At 42.7% G+C, this 25,587-nt stretch overlaps 1 protein-coding gene across 2 annotated transcripts in view; it reads left to right on the forward strand.

Moving 5' to 3' along the window:
* The first annotated feature begins 292 nt into the window (after nucleotides 1-292).
* Nucleotides 293-25,587, forward strand: part of ATP6V1A (ATPase H+ transporting V1 subunit A) — a 30,678-nt gene continuing 5,383 nt past the window's right edge. The window contains exons 1-13 of one of the 2 annotated variants that reach the window (XM_042031174.1): nucleotides 293-398; nucleotides 12,851-12,945; nucleotides 14,618-14,746; nucleotides 16,282-16,496; nucleotides 17,217-17,354; nucleotides 17,859-18,010; nucleotides 18,826-18,988; nucleotides 20,175-20,283; nucleotides 21,092-21,214; nucleotides 21,304-21,418; nucleotides 22,528-22,591; nucleotides 23,325-23,528; nucleotides 25,423-25,517. In XM_042031174.1, coding sequence (XP_041887108.1) covers nucleotides 12,864-12,945; nucleotides 14,618-14,746; nucleotides 16,282-16,496; nucleotides 17,217-17,354; nucleotides 17,859-18,010; nucleotides 18,826-18,988; nucleotides 20,175-20,283; nucleotides 21,092-21,214; nucleotides 21,304-21,418; nucleotides 22,528-22,591; nucleotides 23,325-23,528; nucleotides 25,423-25,517 — 1,589 coding nt within the window. In that variant the 5' untranslated portion in view covers nucleotides 293-398; nucleotides 12,851-12,863. Of the gene's footprint in view, nucleotides 399-9,276; nucleotides 9,460-12,850; nucleotides 12,946-14,617; nucleotides 14,747-16,281; nucleotides 16,497-17,216; nucleotides 17,355-17,858; nucleotides 18,011-18,825; nucleotides 18,989-20,174; nucleotides 20,284-21,091; nucleotides 21,215-21,303; nucleotides 21,419-22,527; nucleotides 22,592-23,324; nucleotides 23,529-25,422; nucleotides 25,518-25,587 lie in introns of those variants that run through there. The other variant, XM_042031175.1, reaches the window with a different exon arrangement.

The raw sequence follows: 25,587 nt of genomic DNA on the forward strand, positions 1-25,587 counted from the left end.
ACCCCTCACCTCACGCCGCGCGCGCGCCCCCGCCCCGCCCGCCATGACCCGCCCGCCCCTCCCGCACGCGCCCGCCGCGCACGCGCCGCGCTCCGCGGGGCGGGGGGAGGACGGGGAGGCCCCGCGTGTCTCGGGGGGCGGGGCGGGGGCGCGATCACGTGAAACGGAACGACCAATCAGCGCGCCCCACTGCGCCCGCCGCACTCCTGCCCGGAAGCGGCCCGGGCTGGGCGAGCGAAGCTCCGCCCGGAGTTGGGCACGGCTCGAGCCGGGCGCTTCCGGTGTGCGGCGCGGCGCATGCGCGCGGGGCCCGGTGTCAGCTGATCCTGCGCCTCCTTTGCCGCTGCCGCCGCCGCCGCCGGGAGTCGGGCGGATTCGGGCGCGCCGGGCCGCCTCAGGTGAGACGCTCGGCCCCCTCTCCCCCTGCCCTGCACCGCTCCCTCCGCCTCTCCCGAGCTGCGCCCGGGGGTTGCCGTCCTCTGCGGTGAACGGGGGGGTCGGCTCCCGCTGCTCCCCACCCCGCTCGGTCTCTGCCCGGGAAGGACGCGGTCTCCCCGTGGAACCGCTCCCAGAGGGAGCGCGGCCCCCGGCTCTGCGGAGCGGGTGTCGCCGAGACCCTGGGCAGCCGACCTTCACGGAGCCGTGTTCCGGCAGGACAGCCCGCTGGAGGCGGCCTTGCGCTTCCCCGCCCCTCTTCTCAGGGAGAAGAGACCTGGAAAGCGAAGCAGCCCCTGAATGAAAAACCTGCTGAGCGCTCTCGAAGACGCCCAATGAGATGCTCTAGGGTTATGCCAGAATTCCTCGCGGAAGAGGAACGGGGTGATAGCGGCTGGGTTCCAGTGCCCGGTCATCCCACCATCTTGGGTGGGTGGATCTGAAGCTCTCTGTGCCTTGACCCCAGCCCAGCAGAGAGCGAGCAGCAGGGTTATGGAAGAGGAATGTTGCTGCGGGCTTCTCACTGCAGCCCATCCGTGGCAGAAGAGTCCCCCTGTTGTTTTGCAGTTGAATATACTGGTGGCACATCAAATGTGCTTCCTATTCCTTTAGCCAGTGACAAAATTCTGGTTTAGATGACGTGTTCCAAACATCAGACTTGGCATTCACTTAAAGGCAAGAAATCTTGCATGACTGGATTCTGGATAATATTGTTAATGTTACTGGTAGCTGGGGCATTGGAGTGTGAGACGCATGTGTCAAGATCCATTCATTCAGTGCAGTTGCCCAAAGTGATTTACTTTCTTAGGAAGGAAGTAAAGTCTTTCATCCTAAGATTTTACTGTCTTCCCTCAGAGAATTTGCACTCCTGCTGGGCATAAAAGCAATTTGGTGATAGTTTTATTCATTGTAATGCAATACTTCAGCAGAGTACACCGGCTATTTGATCTAGCATGGTATTTCAAATGCTAATTCCGCTTGATGAAGGGGAGAGGGGGTAGGAAAGTAGGAAAACCTGCTAACAGACTGCTGGAAGTGATTTATTAGCAAGAACATGTCAAATACAAACTGGCATTTGCAAGTGGAAGTTTGAGTAACTGAGGCAGATCTTCAGCATGCTGTAAATTGTGCTGTGTTTGTGCTGACTTCTGCCCTGTGCAGATCTGCAGCAGCAAATGTTTGCCTTCTCTGTGCAGTACTTTCAAAGGCCCTTTCAATGACCAGCAAAAACAAACATTTAATACTATCTACATTGTATTATTTTCCGTGTAAGAATGTGTGAAGTGAGATCAGAATCTACAGGTCTTTGAATTACCAAAAATACTGCAGATTATTTTGCTGTGCCTGTCAGTTTGTTCCGTGAAGCCCTCTGGGAAAGCTTTATTCTTTTATGTGGGGAAAAAATTAGTCTTAATTTTGTGATCAGGTGGCCAAGCATGACATTCAGAAATTTTAAATCATCATGGACATCAACTTGAGAGAACAGGGAAGGAGAAGTTAAGGCAACAGTGGAAAATGGCTGCTGGCTGGCATCAGCTGACTGTTCAAAGGGGGGGTTGTAGTCTTGTGTTGCAAGAGTAACACAAGATCTCTGTTTCCTGTAAATGTTGCCTTGTCATTTTCCAAATCAAGAATTATCTTCTACAGATAGTGCTAATAGGGTTGATGAGTGATTACTGTTGCTTACTTTTTATAGAGCATTAGCTTAAATTTAGCTTTTTTTTGGTCTAAGTATATATTAACAGCTTTATGCCTCATTGACCCTGATTTACAAAGTCTGTGGGCCTTAAGTGTCCTTCTGTTGTCTAAATTTTTTCCCCAGTATGACTCAATGCATTTATCTTCCAGACTTGCATGGGTGCTGGTGTTATACATTGTCATCCAAAGCTGCTATAGACCAGCAGGTTACCAGATGATTCCCCTGAAGATACTTTTAGAGGCACTGTACATTCCCCCTTGTGTTTTGATGCTGTGGTACTGTGTCTTTGGGTTCTCAAGCCCTGAAAATTCCTGCTGATGGGTTTCCCTCCTGCTTTTAAATTGCATGTTTGTGAGCTATGGCTGCATTCTTAATTACGCTTTTAGATAGAGTAAAAGGATCACAGGATAACCTAGTTGGGGTCTTTGGTTACTTTGGTGTTGACCATAAAATGTTCAATGTGACTGCTGACCAAGTAGTAATCTCTGTTTTTTTTCCTCTTGTCTTTTTAAGAAAACCCTCTAAAACACAAACCATGCAACAACCCAACGCTACATTGCATGAAATATATTCTTTTCTCCATGCTTGTTTCATTGGTTAAAAAGTGGAGGATTTTAGACTTGGAAATACTGAGGTATTGTTGAACAATGGTATCCACATGATTTTTTTTTCGGCTGGAATTGTACCAAGGAAAACAGACCATGCAGTCAACTGGAATATCATGCTCATTCATTCCTACTCGATGTCTTAAAACATCTGACTTCTTTAGTCTTCCAGCTAGGCAGAGAGAAATGGGGTCCTAATCTAGCAGAAGAACAGAATGAATTTAAACTTTTCAGCCTTTTTTTCCTGTACAGAATAAGCCAATAATCACCTAAATGTCCAATATGCAAGGCTGGCTTAGACTGGATCTTCTGTTTGTCGTTGTTGTACCTTCTTCTGTGGTATAAAAAGACTTTTTGCTTGCCTTTGATGTGCTCACTCCATTCTTGCTTTTGAGAGTGGACAGCTAAGCTTATTCCAAATTCTTGGGTTTGGTCGTTTCTCTTGGCATTAAGTTCTACACCCTTATAAATATCTTTTGTTTGGTTACTTTATTTCATCCAAGCATTTACTTCTCCCGTGTTTTTCAAACTCTCAAGTTCAATGTCCCAATATCTTAGAAACATTGACCATTTGCTGCCAGCTTTTTAGACTTCTATACATTATATGGCTATTCGAACAGACTTTGCCTTCCAAGGCCTGGCTTTACTGAAATGATCACTTACTTTGAAAACCAGTAAGATGTATATGGATAAATCCTGAAAGTCCTGGTCTAACAGACCTTGTTACTACCACTTAAGTAAATGGCAGATAAAGACCAGTTTTAGCTGCTGAATTTTTCTCACTTCATCAGCTTGACTACTCCTCTGAGCTTGTGTTACGGTAAAATTCAGTGTTGGGGTTCACTCTATTCAGGAAGAATTTGTCTGAAAGTGGCCCCTCTTCACAGTTCTTTTAATTTTGCCATAGTTTACAACATTTTGGGGAATCTGTTGTGTTCAAATGCTCAAATCAAAAGTGATCAGCAAGGACCAACACTAGCATGGGAAGCTGCCCCAGTTAACTGAGACTCATTGTGCTGAACAGGTAAATGAACTAAAAAGCCTGCTGAAAATAGACCCATTGCAGATGCAAATGCTTGAGAGAAGTGATGTTCTACAGGGTCTCTGTAATATGAAAGCCTTATCTTTGTCCTTCCTAATCAGTTGAGGAGTGCTCGTGTTGTAAGGATTCTCATAGCCAAGTTGAAATGTTGGTGCTCTGGTGAGTTTCAGCTGATCAGTCTGCCCGACTGTGTCTCTGCCAGACAGCATCCCAAGAAAAATGCCAGAATGTGTGCTGTGCTATGCTGTGTCCCATCTTTAGGCTGCTGTAAGCTGTGCTTGCTTACTGAAGTGGTTTGTGGTGGCTCATGTAGAAGAGAGGTGGTTTGGATGTCTGTGATGCTGGTCTGTGTTCTGTGCCCTAAGCATGAGGAGCAGTCCTGTTGTGGTTGAGATGGTCGGATGTGAGGAGGTGTAGAAAGGATGCGGGAAGAGCCATTGACTTTACAGAGAGACAGCTGCGCCTGTGTGGGAATAACTTATTACAGCTGGACAGAAGCTTTCAGGTATCCAGGTTTTGTGTAAGAGCCTGAAGAATGACTTGACAGTTTTCTAGTAGCCGAGCAAAGAAACTGCATCTTCCAAGACTTTCAGTTAGTGGGACAACCTTTTTGTCCTTGTTACACTGTATCATTACTTTATTTCCCACTCTGAAAGTAAGACCTTAAAAAGCAGCTCTTCGGAAAAAACCCTAAAATGGTATTTCTGACTAAATGCAGACTACATTGGTAAAGATGTCTCAATAGGCAATTCTATTATGTGAATTGCCCATAGATCCTTGAAATTTTGAGGGTTTTGTTATTGTGAGATAAATTTGCATCATGTGGTAGTTATTCAGACAGCCACCACAATATGTAGTTTAAACAATGTTAAAATTTAATATGTTGGAAGGTCTCTGGCTGTTCTAAAGAAGCTGTAAATACTTCAGGTAATTGAACATAGAATTTCCAAATGTAGCTTAACTTGCTTTAAAACATAAAGATGCAGTGTTCTGTTGCAGGAAAAGTCAACCTCAACTTAATTTCCTTTTACTGGAATCCAGTGCCAATAGGTGTGCTGTGATTCCAACCAGGTGTTTCATTATACCAAAGGTGCTATAAAAGAGTACTTCTATCTGCTAGGGGTGTTGGATCTTTCTCAAAGACTTTCGTGCAGACTTACTCCTGGTTCAGCTCCTCAAACTAGCTGTCAAATACCTTGCATAATAAACTGAAGATTCCATAATATCCTGACTTTAAAGATGATCTGAAACTTAAGTGTAATGATGAAATGCTTATTCCAAACTCATACTTGGTATTTTAGCCATTACACCTGGGGAAAGGGGTTAGGCAGTAGTGGGACTTCAAGAGGAGACAATGTGTTTTAATGATCCCAAACAACTCATGTGGTTCTGCATGTAAAACTGAGCCTGACTTGAAAATCTAGCAATAGTTCTTTTGTCAAATTGCATACTTTTTGTCTCTTGAGGTAAGCTCTTCAACTCTTCAGAAGTGACTCTGCTGAACTGTAGTAAAGTTTGCTGTTAGAGTTGCTTACAGCTATATATTAATCTCATTTTAATGTTTGTCATCTTAAATGTTAGAGCAACAAAAAGTATTTCAAGTAACAGTGCCAAATACACCTGAAAATTGAGTGACTTTTACTTAATAAAAGCTAGGATGGATTTTAGTTTGGCAGTAATGTTAGTGAGGTTAATGAAAACTGTTCATCTAGAGGAAATGACTGAGCATTCAACTGAGCAGATGGCTGCAGAACTTTTCAGCTCTAGCAGCTAGATGACAGGATCAGGATAAGAAAAGGTCTCTGTAGAGCACAGAAATCAATTTTGTATTAGTGTTCTGTATTATGGTTTGGATTTCAGTTGCATTAGATCTTTCTTTTGTATGAAAGTCTATCAAGCAAAGAAAGGGCAGATTGCATGGCAGGCTGAAAGGAATGTCAAATTTTTCACAGTAGTAAAATTGTGAAGCAGTGTAGTAAGTAAGAACTAAGGAGAGGCTCATCAATTTCCACCCCTGGAGCTCCTCTGGAGAAGCCTCAGCTGAGAGGAAAGAATTGGTATGGAAAACTGTAGCATGTGAGTCAGTTGATGAACATTTTTTTCACATGGACAATGTGGTTTTCTCTAGTAACAGGAGTATTTTAATGGGTTTAACTGGGAACTTTTTCAATTCTAGATATAGCATGATAGCTGTGTTTAATGTTTGAAGGCCGCTTATCTACTGAGCTGATCAGATTTTCAGTGGGTCAAAGCAGTTACGCAATGAACACCTTGGCAGCCTTTCTATCTAGTTTTATTTCTGCTGCTAACTTCTTGGTCATGTTCAAACAGCTTTGTTCTAGTACTGTTCTGGGCTGACTGAAGGAATTTCCCAAGATGCTAAATAAAAGCTTGGGTGCTGGAGTAACAACTTGTGATGGTGGTACATCTTTCATGAATAGACTTCACACCCTTGCTTTAGGAATATATACTTTATGTTGTATATATGTATCAAATATAAATATATTGTTATATCTTTAGCTTGTATGCAAGGCTTGATGTTTGTTTGAAGTATCAGACTTGTATGTATTGGCATGCCCACAGGTGAGTCCCCATCCGTTTTTGGGAAGAGGACAGTAGGAGCTTGTGATGGACTTAATTAATTCAGTGTCACAGAGTCTCACTTTGTAGCCATCGTGTGCTGCAATGACAGTGGCAGCATAATTCTCTTTCCTTGAAAATACCTGGATTTTACGTGTACATGTGCTGAGCAAAGCAAGCCTCATGTGAGAGGAAGGGGCTTATAGGAACCCAAGGAACAAGTTCTGTGAAAGATAAATTGTCTTGTAGCGTTGCAGATGGGTCCACAGTACATAGCTGAGCATCACTTAAGCAGGTTCCAGGTTTATCCAGAGTAGAGGTGATCTCAAAGTGTCCTGTGACAACTGAAAACGTATGAATAACTAAATGGAAAAATGTCCATATTGTTGAGTTAAAGAAATTATCTTTCCAGCTCAGAGCTTATGGCAGGAAGGTTGGTGCCATTCGCCTCACAATGTCTATGTCGTGAGAAGACTGAGCCACATTGCTGTGTGGAGCATGGGCCGTGACTCCTTCCTGGTTTCATGAGAGTGCAGATGGCACAGTTGGAATATCACAGTGTTTGACATAGCAGAGGGTTGTGCTGCCATACAGAGGGACCGGGACAGACTGGAAAAATAGACTGACAGGAATCCCATGAAGTTCGACAAAGGGAAGTGCCAAGTCCTGCACCTGAGGCAGGATAACCTGCCTGAGGTGCCTCACCTGAGGCACATACCCTGCTACAGGCTGAGGACTGAGTACTGAAAAGAGCTGGGCGTCCCCAAGCTGAACATCAGCTGGCAATGTGCCCTTGTGACAAAGGCAGCCAGCACTATCCTGGGCTGTGTTTGGAAGAATCCCACCAACAGGTGCAGGGAGGTGGTTTTTCACCTTGGTTAAGCTTGATGGAAACCACATCTGGAATGCTGTGTCTGGTTCTGTGTTCTCCAGTGGGAGAAAGATATGGCTTAATGGTATACATCCAGAAAAGGGCCACAAAGACTTTTAAGCATTTGGAGATAGGAAAAGAGGATGAGAAAGCTGGGATTATGTAGCCTCAGGAAAAGAAGGCTCTGAGAATCTTATTGTAAGGTATATAAACACCTGATGGGAGGGAGCAAAGAGGATGGAGCCAGACTCTTCTCAGCGGTACCTGCTGAAGTAACATGATGCAATCGGCACAAACTGAAATACAGGGAATTCCCTTTAAACATAAGAAAACACTTTTTACTGCAAGGATGTCTGAACACTGGAACAGGTTGCCTAGAGAGTTGTGGTGTCTTCATCCTTGGAGATAATCAAAACATCTGGATGTGGCCCTGAGCAGCCTGCATCACAGGGCATTGGAAGTAAATGATTGCCAGAGGTGCCTCCCAACCTCAGCAATTTGGTTGTTTAGTGACTGAGAAATCTGGAGCAATTTTCCCTGCTGTGTTACAGTAAAATTATAACTCTGCATGGTATGAAGGAGCAGGTTTCCTGAGAATACTATTGGGCTTCCTTTCCCAGTGACCTCTGTTAGAGTTCTGTTGTTTTTTCACGTTGTTTTTTTCTGGGACGACAATATCTTGAATTCTAGATACGAAAATGCTGCCAAACTTCTGCATTTGTCTAGTAATTCAGGCACTGATTTTTGTTTTTTAATACTTCCTCTTAAAGATATCATCTGTTAGAAGGGGAAGTATAAACTGTCCTAGTTACAGGAAATCTGTGGCAGTGATTATCCTATTACTTATGAGGCCCTTGCAACAGATCTTCAAGTAGCTGGACACTGGGATTTATGCACTGTGCCAGAGTCTGCTCAGGTGAACACAGTAAATGTCAGCAGTCTTGAATCTGAAACATCACTCCAATGTGACACTAAGCTGATTGTCCAGTGTGGGTGGTGATCTTTGCTATCCTGTAATGTCTAGGTTTTTACTAAGAAGAGAAGGAGGTATTATTTTCTTTGGAAAACTTTATTTGGCTACATTTTACTGCTCATGCTTATTAAGCTTTCCTGGATATCAAATGTAAGGACTCATATTCTGACTCCATTTTTCTACCCTTGGAAATCAAAACACATTAGTCTGTTTCAGCTATACTAAAATTTATGACCTTAGTTCAAGGTTATTCCAGCAGAATGAATCCTAGCACTGGTGTCTTATTAATGTAATGCTGCTGCTTCTGAATTACTGATACCGTGCTGTTCGCTACAGTTTTGGTTAGTGTCTAAGCTTTTGTGCCAATTTGAAGCGTTGGTAGAACCTTGCAAAGATAGACTTGAGAAGTTGTGAAGACCACAGGGAACTCTTCAGCTTTATGCAGGTTCTTAGGGAGGGATCACATAGCTGCTCATGTTCTGTGCAGCATACAGGGCAGTGCCTGTCGATCTCTGAAAACAGATTCCAGCAGCTGTCACTCAGGATGGCACAGCACTCTGCTTTGTTGAGGTGCTGGATGTTGTGCAATTGCATTACTGCTTCTGCTGGCCAGGGGAAGGGCTTCTGAGCATGAGGAAGCCCCACAAGACTCTTGGAGGCAATCAGTACTGTTCTACATACTCAAGCAATTAGTATTGCAGTGTCTCCAGCGCCTCCCTGTGCAGTCTGTTGTTAAACAGTTGTTCTGCTAAGCTCTTCCAGAGCAGAGCACACACTGACATGGCTGTAGTGCACTGGAGGGCTGGCAGGTGAATGGATTCCAGCAGAAAACATGCATCTCTTTCAAGGATTTTTGTGTAGTTGTACGCACCACTCGGGACATCGGAATCACCGGCTTTGTAGGAGGCCCTTAATGCAAATGCTGAAACCTTTTAATTCCTTCTGCTCGGTGCTGTGCAGTAGGGAGGACACAGATGGGAGTTCAGCTGGGCTCGAGGTGGCTGGAATTGCTATTGCGGCATTCCTCGGTGCTGGTGGGAGAGAGAGGGAGAGACTGATGACTCATCAAGTCAGGTGGTTATGCCTCTGCTGTGTGTCAGAAATTTCTTTCCCTTCTGCAGCAGGCTTTCTCATCCCTCTGTGTAGGGGCACTAGAAGGACAATTATTTCGCAAGTGGTGATGCTTAACTGCTGAATTCTAGCTTCTGAATCAGGCCTGGGGATTTTTGTTACTCCCTGCTTCTGCAAAATAAGGTAAGGATCTGTGTTTATGTGATAAAATTGTCATGGATTTTCTTCCTTGCTGCAAGAAGGCTCCTTCTAAAAATCTCACCCGAGTCTGAATTCTTAAAAGATCTTTATGTTAAGGCAGTTCATCATCTAAATACTGGGTCTGATCAAATGTTTGATGCAAAACCCAGAAACCGTGATAGAAAATGGGTTTCTCCAACATCGAGAGCAGGGCAGTTACATTTTTGGGGCTACTGTGTAACCAGATTACTGTGCTGGGGAGAAACCAAGACAGAAAGCTCGGGTTATGGGCTCTTTCTTGTTTAATTAGGACTTTAAAATTAGTGGAATGAATCACCTTTTAGTCAGAGAAGGCTCTGCTGCAATTAATATTTTGATTTCTGGCACTATTAATCAGAATATGACTGCTAGAGCTTAGGAGCACGTTTGAAATCAATTGGTGAACTGTTTTAGATAAGGAAGATATAAATTGTAAAGGATAAAAGATGAATCTTTAGTCATAAGGGAATAAAAATTAAGCTAATATCCTACATAGGTGTGCTAGTGGACTTTTATAGGAGGGATTGCATATAGTGCCTAATATCCTGTGTTGGCAATAGGCCTTTCAAAGGCCTTACGGGCTCCATAGATTTTTAAAATGGTCAGCTACCATGGCTTCTGGGGTAAGTTCATGCTTCAGGGAATTTCGTTTTCTGTGAGTACTGGCAATGAAAATGTCTAACTGGGTAGAAAGGTAAGGCAGCATTTTGGCCCTCAGGGACTTTTCCATATAAATTGAAAATCTGTAGTGCTAGTATACAACCACAAGAAAATGATGCAGAGATAAATAACAGCTTTTTGGGTTTTTTTCTAATTTGTATTCAATGTTAAAAGATGTGTAGCCCCTTAAAAAAGAGGTCAGCCTGGCTGGGTGGGCACTGGCTTTGTGTAGACTGTAGTTTAGACATATAGTGGAGGTAAAACAAAGGTGAGGAAGAATTCACATCTTCTACACCTGAAATAGTTGATAGGTATGTGTTTAAAAGCTGTTGGTGCAGATGCTAGAGATCATGGTAAAGACAGGGTTCATTAGTGTGTTGCTAGGTGGTCTAGTGGAGGAATCCCCTGCTTTTTTACTTGGCTTGGCCAGTAATTTGGAAAGGTGGCTGTAGGAAGAGAGAGAGAGCAGAGCAGCCACAGGAACAAGAGAAGCAGGTGCTGGCTGTCAGGATGTTGCCATTTAACTGCAGAATGGCTGCTCTGAGGTTCTTACTTGCCTCCCTAAAAGATAAACAGACACTTCAAGCAGGTTTTGATTATGAAGAAAAGTTAATTTAAAACTGGCCCAGTGTTCCTGTTTTTCCTTGCCTTTGTAATTTGACTCTTTCATGTGGGACATTGTCTAATTGCCAGGCTGTGTCAGTAATACAGTTATGAGAATGTGTTTTAACTCTCTACTGTGCTTCTATAGAAGATTTTGGTAGTAGGACACTGGACGTTGTTCTGTATGGTATGTTGAAGTAAATGTTTAATTTGGATTTATAAGAACAGCTTCTTCTTTCAGTGTGAACAGTAACTGTGTTTGAGTTTTGCAATGTTTTAGTTGTTAAAAGCAAAAAAGATGAGATAGTTGTGTTAGTCAGATCAGAACCAGCTCATACCAGCTGCTCAGGAACTGCAGATTGCTTTGTGAGGACCTCCCCTCTGCCATTTGTCAGAGGAGGCATTTGAGAAAAAAACAGTGAAATTAGAATTGTCTTCTGGGTCTAAACAACAGGCAGTGTGAAAGATAACCTATGGCTGTGGAGGGTAGAGGGATCGAAAGGATATCTGGCTTAGCCTTTGGTCTCAAGACCAGTTAGCAGGTCTGCTCCAGGCTGCTGGTGACTGAGCCATGATCAACTGTTGTGGTGGCTGCTGTGGAATAAATCAGTGGCAGCCATGATAGACAGTACACTCCAGAGAGACATGGAGCCTGGAAGAAGCTATTCCTTCAGGATGAATAGGGGTTTGGAATCGTGGGAGATCTTTTTCTTATGGAGCAGTGCCACCAATTTAAAACTTAGAGATCAGTAAGGAGGCTGAGGAGCAGAGGACTTGTATTGTTGTATTAAAAAGCTGGAAAACAGTTCTAGGATTTCAAGAATAGCAGATGTCAGCTACTGCTCCCAAAGAACAGGCAAAAACGTATCCCTCAATTGTGCTGGAAAGGGTGGAAATGTAGTTGTTGCCTTGCTTATTGTCCACGGGGCAGGTTTTTAAGCCTGGGTATGCCTTTGTATTTGCTGCCTTGTGGAAGATGCTGGGTTAGATTAGGCTTCTTCCAAAGACTGGATTTGAGTGTCAGCAGACGCGTCCCAGTTCATGTCACCAAACCAGGGGCCTTGCTGTTGATTAGCACAGGAGGGTTCTATGTTGGGGCTGCCATAGTGCGCCTTTCACCAGTGCTGTGTCCTAAGTGTGTCAGTACAGGAGAAATGGGAAGAGAGTGGCCTTACAGTTCTCTAACACCCATCTGTTTCCAAGGTAACACACAGCATGATAAGGGCTCACACAGCAAACCCACTAAATCCTCTGATCTACGCTGGAAGCAGGGCAGCCCAACTGTCGGCCACAGGACAAACATGGATGGAGGAAGTCTGTTGATAAAACTGCTTTTCCAGTGCCAGTTGTTTAGATTCACTAAACAGTTACTGGCAAGAGATGACAGCCTGTTGTTTAACTGTTGCAACTTGGGGACTTTGGCCATTATTCAGCACAATTCTTCTGTGATGCTCCGTGGGTTTCACTGAGAGCAAAGACTGCGTAATATGTAGCTGTGAGACGCACAGAAAGCACTCACGTGTTTGTGTGCTGGTGCTTCTGAAAATGTATGTTTCCTCCTCTAAACACTGTGATATTCAGCAGCTTAAGGTAGCAAAAATTGAATTTGCTCAATTAATATTTGTAGTATTGCATTTTATAGACTGGTGGCAGTAAAGCAGGCCCAGAACATCATCTTGCTCACTCAGAATCATGGAAAACTCCATCTTTTGAAGGAGGGTAATGAGATGTGGAAGACAAAAAAGATTTTCTGTTGTTTAAATATCCTGTTACCAAGCTTAAAAACAGTGCAGCAGTGTTAGGGCATTGTTGCCCTGCATTTTTTCATTCAGTAGCATTCTGTTCTGTGGAGCATATTATGATGTTCTACCCCTGTGTTTCTGCAATAAGGAATCTCAGATCTTTTGTCTGTTTAAATCAGTTACTTTTTAACTTTTTACAGCTTTAAAAATCAGTGTGGTTGAGGTGCTTCAGGCTACGAGTTCAGAATCATTTGTAACTGGAAACAAGAAGAGAGAAGAGGGGAGGAAGAGGAGGAACTTACTACACGTGTGTTCCTCAGGACTGACGCTTATTTCTTCCTTTTGTACAGTTGAACAGGCAAAATGGACTTTTCCAAACTCCCCAAAATCCGTGATGAGGACAGAGAGGCGTTTGTTGGCTATGTTTATGGAGTCTCAGGACCTGGTAGGTATTATTTTGTAAAGGAAATCATAAATTTTGTTTTATCTAGGATCTCGTTAATCTTCCTTACTGGAAGCAGAGAAGTATAAAAGAGCTCTGGCTGGTGCTTTTTCTTATCTTTTTTTGGGGGGGACTTTAAGAAGGATCACTGACTTTCAGTTTGATAAACTATTAAACTGCTAAAAACTTGTTACTATTAATTAATCTTTTTTAAAAATATGATGAGCAGAAGCAGGCAGTTGAATAATAACAACAATAATAAAACAAAAGGTAACCTTTCTGTATGAGGTAAAGGCCCTTGGTTGGAAGTCTGCCGGCCCAATGTACTAAGTTTCTTCAAAAGGGTGTGAAATATATAGTCCATTCTCAAAGGAAGTTTGCCCCTCTGATTTCTAAAATACTCAGTCCCTGTCAGTGTCAGGATGTTCTGTGTTACTGCAGTGGGCTTGGGGAGCTCAGCAAGGAGCCACAAGAGTCAGGCAAGGTGGCAGAATGTGGTGGGAGTGCAGCTGGGAGAAGGAGGACTCTTCCTTCATCTTTATCAGCTGAAATAGTTCAGGCTCTGATAGGAACAGCTTTTGAATACATGCAGACTCTACTGGCTTTTCTGCTCCCTCCTGCATTCTCTTCAAGAGCTGAAGGAGAGGATGGGAATGTGAGAACAGAAGATTAACAAGTATTTTTGTTAATGCAACATACTTGATGAATAAGAAATTCCCTTGGCTTGTGTCTGCCTGAATCGACACAGGTTTTTTAACTGCAAATTCCTGAACTGCAGAAGTAGTACTTAGAAACAATGTTAAACTGACACAGCTTTCTTTTCCAAGAAATGGAAAATGTGTTTTTGTGTAAATATGTGAATCCTGTGTGCATTAGTGATATCATAATATACAAGACATAAGAAATTTGGTTCTAAAGCAGCTAGGACCTCATATAGGACCTACTGAAATCTAACTCAAAGCAGCAGGAAGTTTCAGGCCCAAAACATGCTATACAACAGTCTTCATCTGTTGAAAGTTAATTTAAGTGCTCTAAGATAGGCATCACTTTTCTACAAAATGTAGCAAAAAATAGTGTTTTCTTAAAAGCTTTCTAGGCATCATTTTAGATGCAAGGAGATGTACTGCCTTTAGCAGGTGCCTTTGCTTGATCTATCCATGTTTGTCAGCATCCAGATGCTACCAAGGTAAACAGAAGTCTGAGTGACTTGAAAATGCTGGCCCCCAACCACAGGTTTATGTAACTACCAGGCATCAGGCAAGTTTTGCCATTTTCTTGTGTGTTTCAATTTAGTCAGATGGGAGGGTGGCCCAGCTCACTGCAAGGGAGAAGTGCCTATATAACTTGTTTATCAAAGTTCACGGCATCTCACACCCTCAACATTTACAATCTGTCAAGATAGATAAGAGGAATTATGGCATGAATTGTCTTGTGAATTACTACATTCTCATAGTGTTCTCTTATTCTGCATAAAGGACAGAGTGAAAACTGTAGGAAAACTTATTCTTTTGACTTTGAAAGTAGAAATACCAGGAGTTGTGGCATCCTTTTGTGAAGTCAAAAATGTGTGTATGGGTGGATACCAGGTTCATGCTGTGCAGTTCTTACTAACTGGTGGTGAGCAAATTTCCTGAGCTGCAGGGAAAATACTCACCTATGTGCCCATCTTTTGCAGTGGTCACGGCCTGCAACATGGCAGGTGCTGCCATGTACGAGCTGGTACGAGTAGGACACAGTGAGCTGGTGGGGGAGATCATCCGGCTGGAAGGTGATCTGGCAACTGTCCAGGTGTATGAAGAAACATGTATCCTTTTCACTGCTCCCTCTGGGCCTGCCAGACCACACAGTCCAAAACACAGTGGTGATTAGGGTGAAGATGATGGAAATAAGCCCTCGATACTTTGAGTTCTGGCAGCACATCTGTTCTGCATGTGTTTTGTAAATTTTGATGGCTTAGAGGTGAACCTTGCCTTGTGTGGCTGTGTAGCGAGGAGACCTTTCTTAACTGGAAACCAAATGTGTACCTTAGAATTTGAGTGCATTTTAATGCATCTTTGTTAAAGCACTTGACAAATGTCAATCATAAATGGCAAAACTAAACAATATTTGTAGCATCTTTTTCTTTGCTTTTGATAGCTGTGCTTGTATAACACTTAAATAAGAAATGCAAAGTGGGCAGGATGCCTTCTTTCTGGGCAGAGTATTTTGCCAAGCGTAATAGATAGTACTTTTACTTCTGCAGTGGGCTTACAGCATCTTGGTCCAGCTATGATGCAGCATGTATTCTAAAATCTAGGCAACTTAAAATATATTTTGTATTACATATATATGAGAGAATGTCAGAAAAGAAGTCATAAAACTTGAAGCCAGGCCTCTTTCTCCTCTGCCAAGGGGGTTGTGTGTATCTGTAGAGCCTAGGAAAAAGGCTGTGCTGGCTCCCAGACCTTGGTTCTGAGGAGCTTGCTGGTAAACTAGGCCCAGACTAGGTCCTGTCCAGACAGACTAGGTCCTGTCTCTACCTAATAATTTATCATTTTAGATGGCATCATTGTTACAGTATCGAGTAACTTTCCATCCGTACATGGAACAAGTTTGAGTGTAGTTTACTTTTAATTTCCTGTTGAGAGGAAGCTCAGTCATAGGCCTCTCTCAAATCAACTTGTATTTAATCTCTTGAGTTTTGTATAAGTTTTGGAGGTTTCTTTTGTATTCTAGCAGGCTCTTCTGCCAAGGTGCTGGCCCTTTGCAGAGAGAAGTCCATTGTGCATCTTTGGAGCTTAGGTAGTGCACAGACCTGACAACTTGGTACAAGAGGGGAGGGCAGTAGTGCTTAGACATAAGTCTTAGACAAACTCCTTTTAAAATTAGGCTGCTGTTGAAAAAAGCTGTGCAAGGCTCGAGATCAAAACAGTTGTGATCTCTGAACAAATTCTGAAGTGAAAAATTCCGTATTTCGTAATATTATCTGACTTTAGGAGCCTAATCTGTTTTCTAGGTTTGGAGATGTAAGAAATGTGTGATGTTTTGTCATCTCACTGCCTGTCACTCCAGTGAGCTCATCCATATTAGTTGCCAACAACAGTTGACTTGAACAAATGATCGTAAAGAAGAGTATTTGTCACTACTTTCCCTCTCTGGAGGATGGTGAACTTTGCTGCTTGGGCAAATTCAGAATTTAGTATAAAGCCTGTATGCTTCTCAAATGGTGATGTGTAACATAGTAATAGTATTACCTTAAAGTCAGAAAAGGGGTTTGAGGGTATGATGTTGTGAACCTGATGACTTCTGCCCAGTTTCTTTTCCTTCTTCTGGATGAACTTTTCCTCAGCAAATCTTTAGCTGGTGTCTCTGTAGGAGATCCTGTGCTCCGTACTGGGAAGCCCCTATCAGTGGAATTGGGGCCTGGCATTATGGGAGCTATTTTTGATGGTATCCAGAGACCTCTCTCGGACATCAGCACTCTGACTAAAAGTATTTATATCCCTAGAGGTGTCAACGTGTCAGCTTTGAGCCGAGATGTCAAATGGGACTTCACACCTTCCAAAAGTCTGCGGGTAGGTTCTGACAAGCCTGTCTTCCCCTCTTGCTCCTCTACCCCCAGAGCTTAGGACTGGAGCAGTGTGCTAAGGCTGTGACTGCTGGGACATGGGGTAAATACTGCATTTATTGAAGTTTGCAAAAAAAGGAGTGCTAGGAGGTCATAGTGATGTATGAGACTGGATGGGGATCACCAGAATTTACTCGATGTGACTTACTGTGTGTTGCTGCTGTATATGAGAAGTTTTCAGAGTTGTAATGTATTTACCAAACCATAAAGAAACTTGTGGAATTGCAGTAAGCATTAGCAGGAGCAGGTGTTACCTGAGCAAAAAGAATGACTGCAGCACACATTTTGCAAATGGTGAAGATAGCCTTAGAGCTGGAAAATGTCATGGCTTTAGCCCTTTGCAGCATCTTTTTTCCAATCCTGCAGGTTAGCATATGCTATCCTTTCCCTTCTTAGCACATTAGGCTGAGAGGTGGAAAAAAAACAAGGAAAATTCCTCCTGTCTGTCAGTAATTGCTCCTGTCTGAGCCTTGAAAAGCACTTGAGCACAGGTAGTGTTGCTAGCAATGCTGTTGGAGTAATGAGTTATGTAAATGGCTTCTGTGCTGTAACAAGGCGCTTATAAAAGGGGTAATCACAGTGCTAGACTTAATAGCTGTAGTATTTTTTACAGTTTTTCAAGGTTCTTTTTTAAAATTTATGACTAACAGACCTGTTCTGATTTTAGATTGGCAGCCATATCACTGGTGGAGATATTTATGGTGTGGTGAATGAAAACTCCCTGATCAAACACAAAATCATGCTGCCCCCACGGAATAGGGGTACAGTTACATACATTGCTCCTCCAGGAAACTATGACACTTCAGTAAGTCTCCCAAGCAGCAGTTGCTGGTATATTCCATGTCTCTTTTATAAGGTTGATATACTCTTTCTGTTCTGCATGAGGCCAACTAACGTGCTTCATGCAACAAGGTGTCTGAGTTAATGATCACTTCTGTTACCCTGCCTGCAGGGATTGCATTATTCTCTTGGGCAGCTACTTTCTATGTATATGGCTTCCCAATGGCACTTCACTATGCCATGTTTGCTGACCTCTGTGGGGATCTACAGTATCTTATGAATATGTAAAATTCAGTTGCTCTTCAAATGCATGTTTTGAATATAGGCTGTATCTTGCACTGTTTCCCCCCCCAGTGGGATTGTAAATACGGGAAAGAGCCATCCCTCGGGAGGTGATGATTGCATGTTGAGGTTCTAAGAGCTCTGTGGTGTTGTCAAAGGCCTGTGCAGAGTAGTTAAAATGAGAATTCGTGTCCTGGTCCAATGTGCAACTGTTTGCTTACTTCTCATGTCTGGCGCTGTCTGTTAGGATGTTGTGTTAGAGCTGGAGTTTGAAGGTGTGAAGGAGAAGTTCACTATGGTGCAGGTCTGGCCTGTACGTCAAGTCCGTCCTGTTACCGAGAAGCTGCCAGCCAATCATCCTTTATTAACTGGCCAACGAGTCCTGGATGCCCTCTTCCCGTAAGTACTTCCTTTTATTTTCTACTGTGTGAGAACTCTCTCTCTTATGGGGAAGCAGAGGCAGGAGGCCTTAGAGCCTTAGGTTTTTTTAAGGGTAAGCTTTCACTGTGTGTCACAGGGTAATCTCAAAAAACATTCAGCTGAATTTCTCATATTGCTTTATTTGGCAGGTGAACCCAATGGTGGAAGAAGGAAGTTTAGCAAAACTGTTCAAGTGCATTAATTTAGAAAAGACTGGACATGCATAAACTTAACCATGTCACAACTGCAGAAAGGCTAGAACTTTCAAGCTTGCTATCTTCATTTTAATGCATGAGTAGGCTATCTTTCCATGGTCTTGAGGATGTGTAGTTTCCAATGATTTTGAGGTTGCCACTTAGGAAAACTGTTGCACTTAACTGTAACACAAACTGCTCATTTAAGCAGCTAACTTCTAAGACACTGAATTCAGTTATTTTGGTCCTAAAATACTGTGCTGCTTATTCTATAATACACAGCTAAATACAGTTGTCCTTTTCTTAGCATTTGCATTCCATCGCTGCTTCCAACTGTGAAAACTGCTATGTTTCAAGCCCAAAAGTCATGCTGTTATGTCAGCATAAGTCATGTACTTCAGGGACAGGAGAAGAAAAGGATGATTTAATCCCTCGATTTTTTGATTTAGTGAAATACCTCTGTGCTTCTCACCCAGAACACTGAATGTAACTCCTGTCATTCTGCTTTTGATGAGGGAGTTCTAGTGGAAAATATATTCTAAGATGGGAAAGAGCTGTTTTTTAGTTCCTTGCAAATCAGAGTCCTTTCTCTTTACTCAGGTGTGTACAAGGGGGTACAACAGCGATTCCTGGGGCATTTGGTTGTGGAAAGACTGTGATCTCACAGTCTCTTTCAAAGTACTCCAACAGTGATGTCATCATTTATGTAGGCTGTGGAGAACGAGGAAATGAAATGTCTGAAGTACTGAGAGATTTCCCTGAGGTTAGTATGGAGATTTCATGGAGAGTAAACCTTCCTGGGAAGACTTGCTATTGTACTGGTATTGTAACTGAGTAAAATATCATGTTGGTAGAGTGACTTCAAAAGATTATCTTGCCTCCCTTGAAGCTCTGGCAAAAATCCCTTTTGGCTTGTTCAAGAATTATTTCAGTGGCCCCTCAATAAACATCTGGACAAGTTTAGGGTGTACCTCCTAAGTTGTTTAAAATAAAGCCAGAATGAATGCCAGAGAGCAATTTAGCACAGTTGTAAGCATCTTACCTGTGACTGGTCATGTCTCTAACTTGACCACGCATAGAAAATGCAGCATCCATTTACAAGTTGCAGGGTGATGATAACAGTTACCAGGTATTAGTTTGACACGTTAAGCTTTGGAATAACTTCAGAATGAAGTAGAAAATACCTTGTTAATAAAACAATAACAACCAAGCAACAGATTTACCAATCTTTGTACTTGTTACTATGTTTTAGTGAAGTTGTTTTGCTGGCATCTGGTAGTATGAACTGGCAGGTGCAAACTTCACTGTCAGAAATAAGGGCTAAAAAGCTTGGGTGTGTTGATCAGTGACAAGGTGGGAAAGTCAAGCTGAGGTGGCCTTGAAGAAGATAAATCCCAGGGTATTAATAAGTAGTATTCTACACAAATGTCAGGGCGTACGTTCTGTTGTTCAGGTGCTTGTGAGGCTTTACTGAGGTAAAATGTGGTTTTTACCATAATGTGGTTTTATGTCCAACTGTCAAATACTAACTTGGCTTGTTGTAGGTGGGGGAAGAAAGCTCTCAGATTCCTGATGGACTTATAACAGGAGGCTAAGAATTTTTAGCTCTTTCAGCCTGGAAATCTGAGAGAGAATAAGGTGCTTCCTTGTGCAGTGGATCTGTCATTACTTATTTGAATGGGATCAACAGGGATTTGGCTGTTGCTGAAGATAAGGTGAGGTGAAGCATGTACATTAAAGAGTTAAGCTGTGTGCAGTCTGAAAGACAAACCAACATATCCTAAAGTTTTGAGTCTCATCTCTGCTCTTGGTAGAATAGTTGTGAGGAGAGTATCCTCATACAAGGCAAGTAAAACAGTAAAAGAAAACAAGCAACAAAAATATTAACAAAAAACCTTGCTACTCTTATAATTTGTTGGGTTTTTGGTTTTTTTTTTCTTGCATTTTAGTTAACAATGGAAGTTGATGGCAAGGTAGAAAGCATCATGAAGAGAACAGCTCTGGTAGCAAATACTTCCAACATGCCTGTGGCTGCCAGAGAAGCCTCCATCTATACTGGTAAGATTTACAAGAGGATAGAGGAAGCTGTGTGTATAAAGCAAGCCATCATGCTCTACTGTTTTCAGTTCCTGAGATGGCCGTACCAAGAAGCCTGTTTAGTTTCGGAAGTGAACTCTTTCAGACCTTGCCTGCACCAAGTCTTTGTATCTTAATTGAATCTGACTTGCTTGCATATAATTGCCATTTCTGAATATTGAGTAAATTTTGTTTATAAGGTGAACCTACTGTGCCAGGACTTACGTAGGATTTCTGCATGTGTTAATTCTGTAAGCTTTTGGTTTTGACTAGCTTTTTGCTGACAAGTACAGCCACTTAATGGACAGAAATAGTATTCTCCGAGTTGGCAGACTAGTCTTTCCTTTGCAGCCTCTTAAAGGTCTTTTTAAAGTTCTTTTTTTATGAACAGTTGTCAGATAATTCAGATAAAACATGACCTTTTCTCACACTTGTATTCTGGTGGTTTGAAAGGGAAGGAGACATTTTGCAGTAAGAAGAGTCTTTGTTCATGGTTTCAGTAAGGGAGAGAGTGGCATCAGTGACATTGCAGTGTCTCTTCAAAGAAATACATGTGAATGTAAGATGAGTCAGAGTGGTTCATAAACAGAAATGAGGAGAATGAGAAGAAATAAACAGCAACAGCAAAAAAAGAGACAACAGGGACATAAAGCGGGAAGAAGGAGTAACTTCCATTGTCTGTTTCCATCAAAATGTAAACTCCAGTAATTTGGTTTCTTTGCATCTTTCTGACAACATATAAGCATAGGATTCCTTTCTGAACTGCAGCACGTTGTTGTCTTTGTTACAGGAATCACCCTGTCCGAGTATTTCCGGGATATGGGCTACCATGTCAGTATGATGGCAGACTCTACTTCCCGATGGGCTGAGGCCCTCAGGGAAATCTCAGGGCGACTGGCTGAAATGCCAGCTGGTGAGTAGTCTTTCTTCAGTCTAGTCTTGTCAATGCAGCCCTTCAAACTTGGAGCCTTTGACTGAATCTCTGTGTGTTGGTGTTTGCAGACAGTGGTTATCCAGCCTACCTCGGTGCCCGTCTGGCCTCTTTCTATGAGCGAGCTGGGAGAGTGAAGTGTCTGGGAAATCCTGAGAGGGAAGGCAGCGTCAGCATTGTTGGAGCGTGAGTGTTGCATTGTTCTGCCTCTGCGCTGACTGCAGTTCTTCCTCTCTGGTTTTGTATGTCACGGCACCTATTTTTCAGACAAAAAGGTCTTGTTGCTTTGTGCAGCTGCAGAACTTAAAAATATGGGAATGAGTAGGTAGATACTTAGTCTCTGTTCTCCCAGAAGCGCTGCTAAATTGTGCGTGGGGGCAGAAGGAATGAATGTGGACAGGTAGCTCTGTGAGGTGTGGAATCACAGGCACTGGCAGCAATTGGATCAAGTGGCTCAGGGAGGAATGTTATTAGAGCTCTCTGAAAAGTGTCAAAGCATGCTCAGAGCAGGAAATAAAGGGCAGTTAGAGCAGCAGTGTGTGCACTTGGGGGCATAATGAATCATGACTCTCATGCTCAAATAGAGTAGAATTCCATGGAGCAGCATATCTCAGGCTGTGATGTGCCATGAAAACTGTGTTGTCCACAGGCATTCTCCTAGGTCATACTGCTTTGTGTATCATACCCTGGGAAAAGTGGATTCCCCATGCTTTCAGGAGAGCCTCTGGCATCTGCAAGAACACCCAGAGTTCATTTTTTGCTCTGCTTACTTCTGCTGTTCAAAACATACATACATAAGGGCTTTCTGCTTTCGAGATTGGAAGTTTGTTTTGGTTTTTTTTATCTCTGGGAAGGCATGTATTGGAGTTTCAAGCACAAATGAAGTAGCTACTGTATAGGTGAATATCAAAATTTCAAGTTGGGATATTGTCTCTTGTAAAATCACAGCACTGTGTTTTCATGATGTTCTATCAGTACTCTTGCTGAATCTGTTCCAATTGAAATAGGTTTGGTGATCCAAGCTGGAGTTGCTATCTCAAGCTAACGTGACTGAAATTACACCTTAATATGTCAATCAGTCACTGATGTAACTATTTCATGGTATGCTTGATATAACCCCTGTGTGGGTATGCATCAAGCACTTTCTGCAAGCATATTGCAATCTGTTATTTACTTGAAATCACATTGACTTTTCTGGTTTCTCGGGTCACTGAGCTATGCAGTCATATGTTCAGTACTTAAGTTTGAACTGTGAAAGCAACTCTGATAAGTTTTCCCTATCTCTTCCTTCTCAGTGTCTCTCCCCCAGGTGGTGACTTCTCTGATCCTGTCACATCTGCTACCCTGGGCATTGTTCAGGTACGTCCCACAACATTGCAGCTCTTCTGTCCACTTTGTTAGACTCCAGATGGTTGTGCTTCAGCACATTTGTGCCAGTGGCTGGGGTGAGAGAGCTTTGATTTGACACAGGCAGCTTTGTAGGGCGTTTTGGAAAATGTTCTAGCAGTGTAAAAGGCGACCTTGTGAGATGGTCGCAAACTGATGTGTTTGAGTTCCCTTTGGAAGGGGGAGAGAAGGGCAGCAATTCCTTCCAACACTGCCTGCTCAGCCATATCTGTGTGCTTCCTCAGTGCTGCCCATTGAGCTGCACTTCAAATGTATCTGTTCTCAGCTGAGATGGAAAGCAAATCACTCTTAATCTAGGTGCATCGAAACCACAAAAAAACCTTCAGAGAAGCTGACTGGGAGAAGAATTGGAGTTTTGGGAAAAGCAGTTACATCTATTTGGTCTCCACTTTACTTAGACTCCAGTATTGACACTGCTATGGCTGACTGCTCCCTCATGAGCAGTCTCAAGCTGAATAAATCAGAACTCAGCTTAAAAGTTGCATCATTTTTTGAGAAGTGTTATTTGAATGTCACTGCTATAGTTAACAGGCTCCCAGGCTTCCATTTGTGAAGCCTTTGCCATGCTGCATTAGCTTCAACTTGCTCGACTTGCTCTCTGTATTTTTTTTTCTTTTTATTGCCTTCAATTATTTTAGTTCACTTTTAATTTGGAGAGCTGGTTGACCTTTCTGGCTTCTGGCAGGTTTTCTGGGGCCTGGATAAGAAGCTGGCACAGCGCAAGCACTTCCCATCTGTGAACTGGCTGATCAGCTACAGCAAATACACGCGAGCCCTGGACGAGTACTACGACAAACATTTCACAGAATTTGTCCCTCTGAGGACAAAGGCCAAAGAGATCCTACAGGAGGAAGAGGACCTTGCAGAGATTGTGCAGCTTGTGGGGAAGGTGAGTAACCAGATGTGGTGTCATTGAGCCATCCTCCATTTCCTTATGGTTAGTGCAGGCTTTTGATCATGTCTTAGAGCAGACCCGATGGATACTGCATTGCACACAAAAGATCACTGGGAGATGTCAGACACTCTCACCTCAAACTGTGATTTCTTCCAGTTTTCTTACATGTTGTTTGACTTCTAATGACAAATAGTTTTTCAGATTTGCTAAACCTTGGCTTGATGCTGCTTTCCTCATGTGAATTAGATAGTGGGACATCTACTGCTTGCTTTAAACTTCACTTTGGTGTTCTAGTATTGTTGAAATGCCCTTTGCTGCAACTTAAAGTAGTATTCCATTGGAAGCAGTCTTTGTAGAGAAATTATGCAAACTGATCTTTATTGTTGAAGCCATATGAAGGGTTACAGTTTATTAGAAACCGTGTTGCCAGCTGCAGGACAGAGGTGTTGGCATTTACAAGTTGGCCTGTAGAAACAAAGTGAAGTCTGCTTTTTTTAAAAACTTGTGATTATCTGTTTTTTCTTTGGAAACTTGTGACATATGGCTCCATTTTGCAGTCATTCTTTAATTTCCTTTTTTCACTTCAGTGTTTTGAAGAGAAAGCTAAACTTGGACAGGAAAATTTCCATTGAAAGCTCTCAGAAAGGACCCAGTGAAAACTCTGTTTCAGCTTAGCACTGTAAATACGATAATTGGCAGGTTCCTGGCACGTACTTGACAGTAATTTAAGTCCATGATGTTCAGATGAGCTATTATGATTTACAGATTGGTAATAGTGTGTAGTAACATGTATTAAGTACAGTTATTTGAAGGAAGTTTGCTCATGGTGCTCTGTCTCTTCACTGATGCTCTATTCCAACTAAGATGAGACCTTTCATCAGATCTTGCCTAGTAGAGCTCTCTTCTCTTGATGTCTTTGAAAAAAAGGAAGTGGGGTCATAGGACCTTCTGCAGTTCTCTATTTACAAACCCATGTTCTAAAAGACTGGTTTACAGAGCAGGGTAGGATTGGTTCCTTGGTGTGGAAGGGATATTGATAAGCCAGTGCTTGTGACTAGGCATTATTTTCATGATGGAATTACTAGAACTCGTGATTTTTTTTTCTCAGAGATGTTATCTTTGACAGTTTCTGTCTGTCTGGGCTTGGCAACAAACCTTTAGAAAGGGGGAATCATGGAAGTAGTTAGGGTATTTTTTTCTTTCTAGCTCTGAATTCTGTTAGTCTCCTCATGAAAGGAGGTCCAAACTTCCAGTCTAGAAAGCAAGCTGGGGTACTTAAATGAATGGGGCCACTTTAGCAAAAAGATGATAAAGGTGGAGAAGAGCGACCTGCAGTGCTGAGAGCAGCAGTGTGCAGCAGGGTTGTGGCTGTCCTGTGGAGTATGACAGGCATTGTCATCAACTCCTTTTCTTTTCTTCAACGCCAGGCAGAAAAAGCCACACGGTGCAGGCTGCTACTTCCTGTAGCTTCCTTCTTGGTCTAGCATGCTGAGATTTAGTCCTTCTTCCATAAGGACTGAGGAAGGTAAAAATGAATTTGCTTTATGTAGGAGGGTGATGTTTCAGTGTACCTCACAGCAAAGCCATGTGCATTTTCAGTGTCTGGTGGCTTTTCCATGATCTTAAAGGGAACTTCATTCCCACTGTTTATCATCAGATAGACCTAAAGCAGACTTACTGACTGTTTGGCCCATCTTAATCTGGCAATCAGTTAAATTGGCTGTTCTATAGTAGGGAGTGAGAAATACCCAAAAGACAGAGTTCTGCTTGCTGCTGTCTTATGAGGGTGGGAAGAAGACAGGTACTGAAAGATAGCTGTTCTTGGCCAGGAAATACTGTGCCCTCATGGACTTGAGTACTAAACTAACTGTTTACCTTACTTTTCCAGGCTTCCTTGGCAGAAACAGATAAAATTACCTTGGAAGTTGCCAAGCTGATAAAAGATGACTTCTTGCAGCAGAATGGTTACACGCCTTATGACAGGTGAGGAGATCTGACTGGCCACTCTGCTCTCTTAGTCCTGTGCAGTCTGGATTGATACAGTTATTTTGTG

The sequence above is a fragment of the Corvus kubaryi genome, unplaced genomic scaffold, assembly GCF_017639235.1.
Source record: "Corvus kubaryi isolate FWS band 111438036 unplaced genomic scaffold, C.kubaryi_AGA036_p1.0 37341, whole genome shotgun sequence".
NCBI classification, from domain to species: domain Eukaryota; kingdom Metazoa; phylum Chordata; class Aves; order Passeriformes; family Corvidae; genus Corvus; species Corvus kubaryi.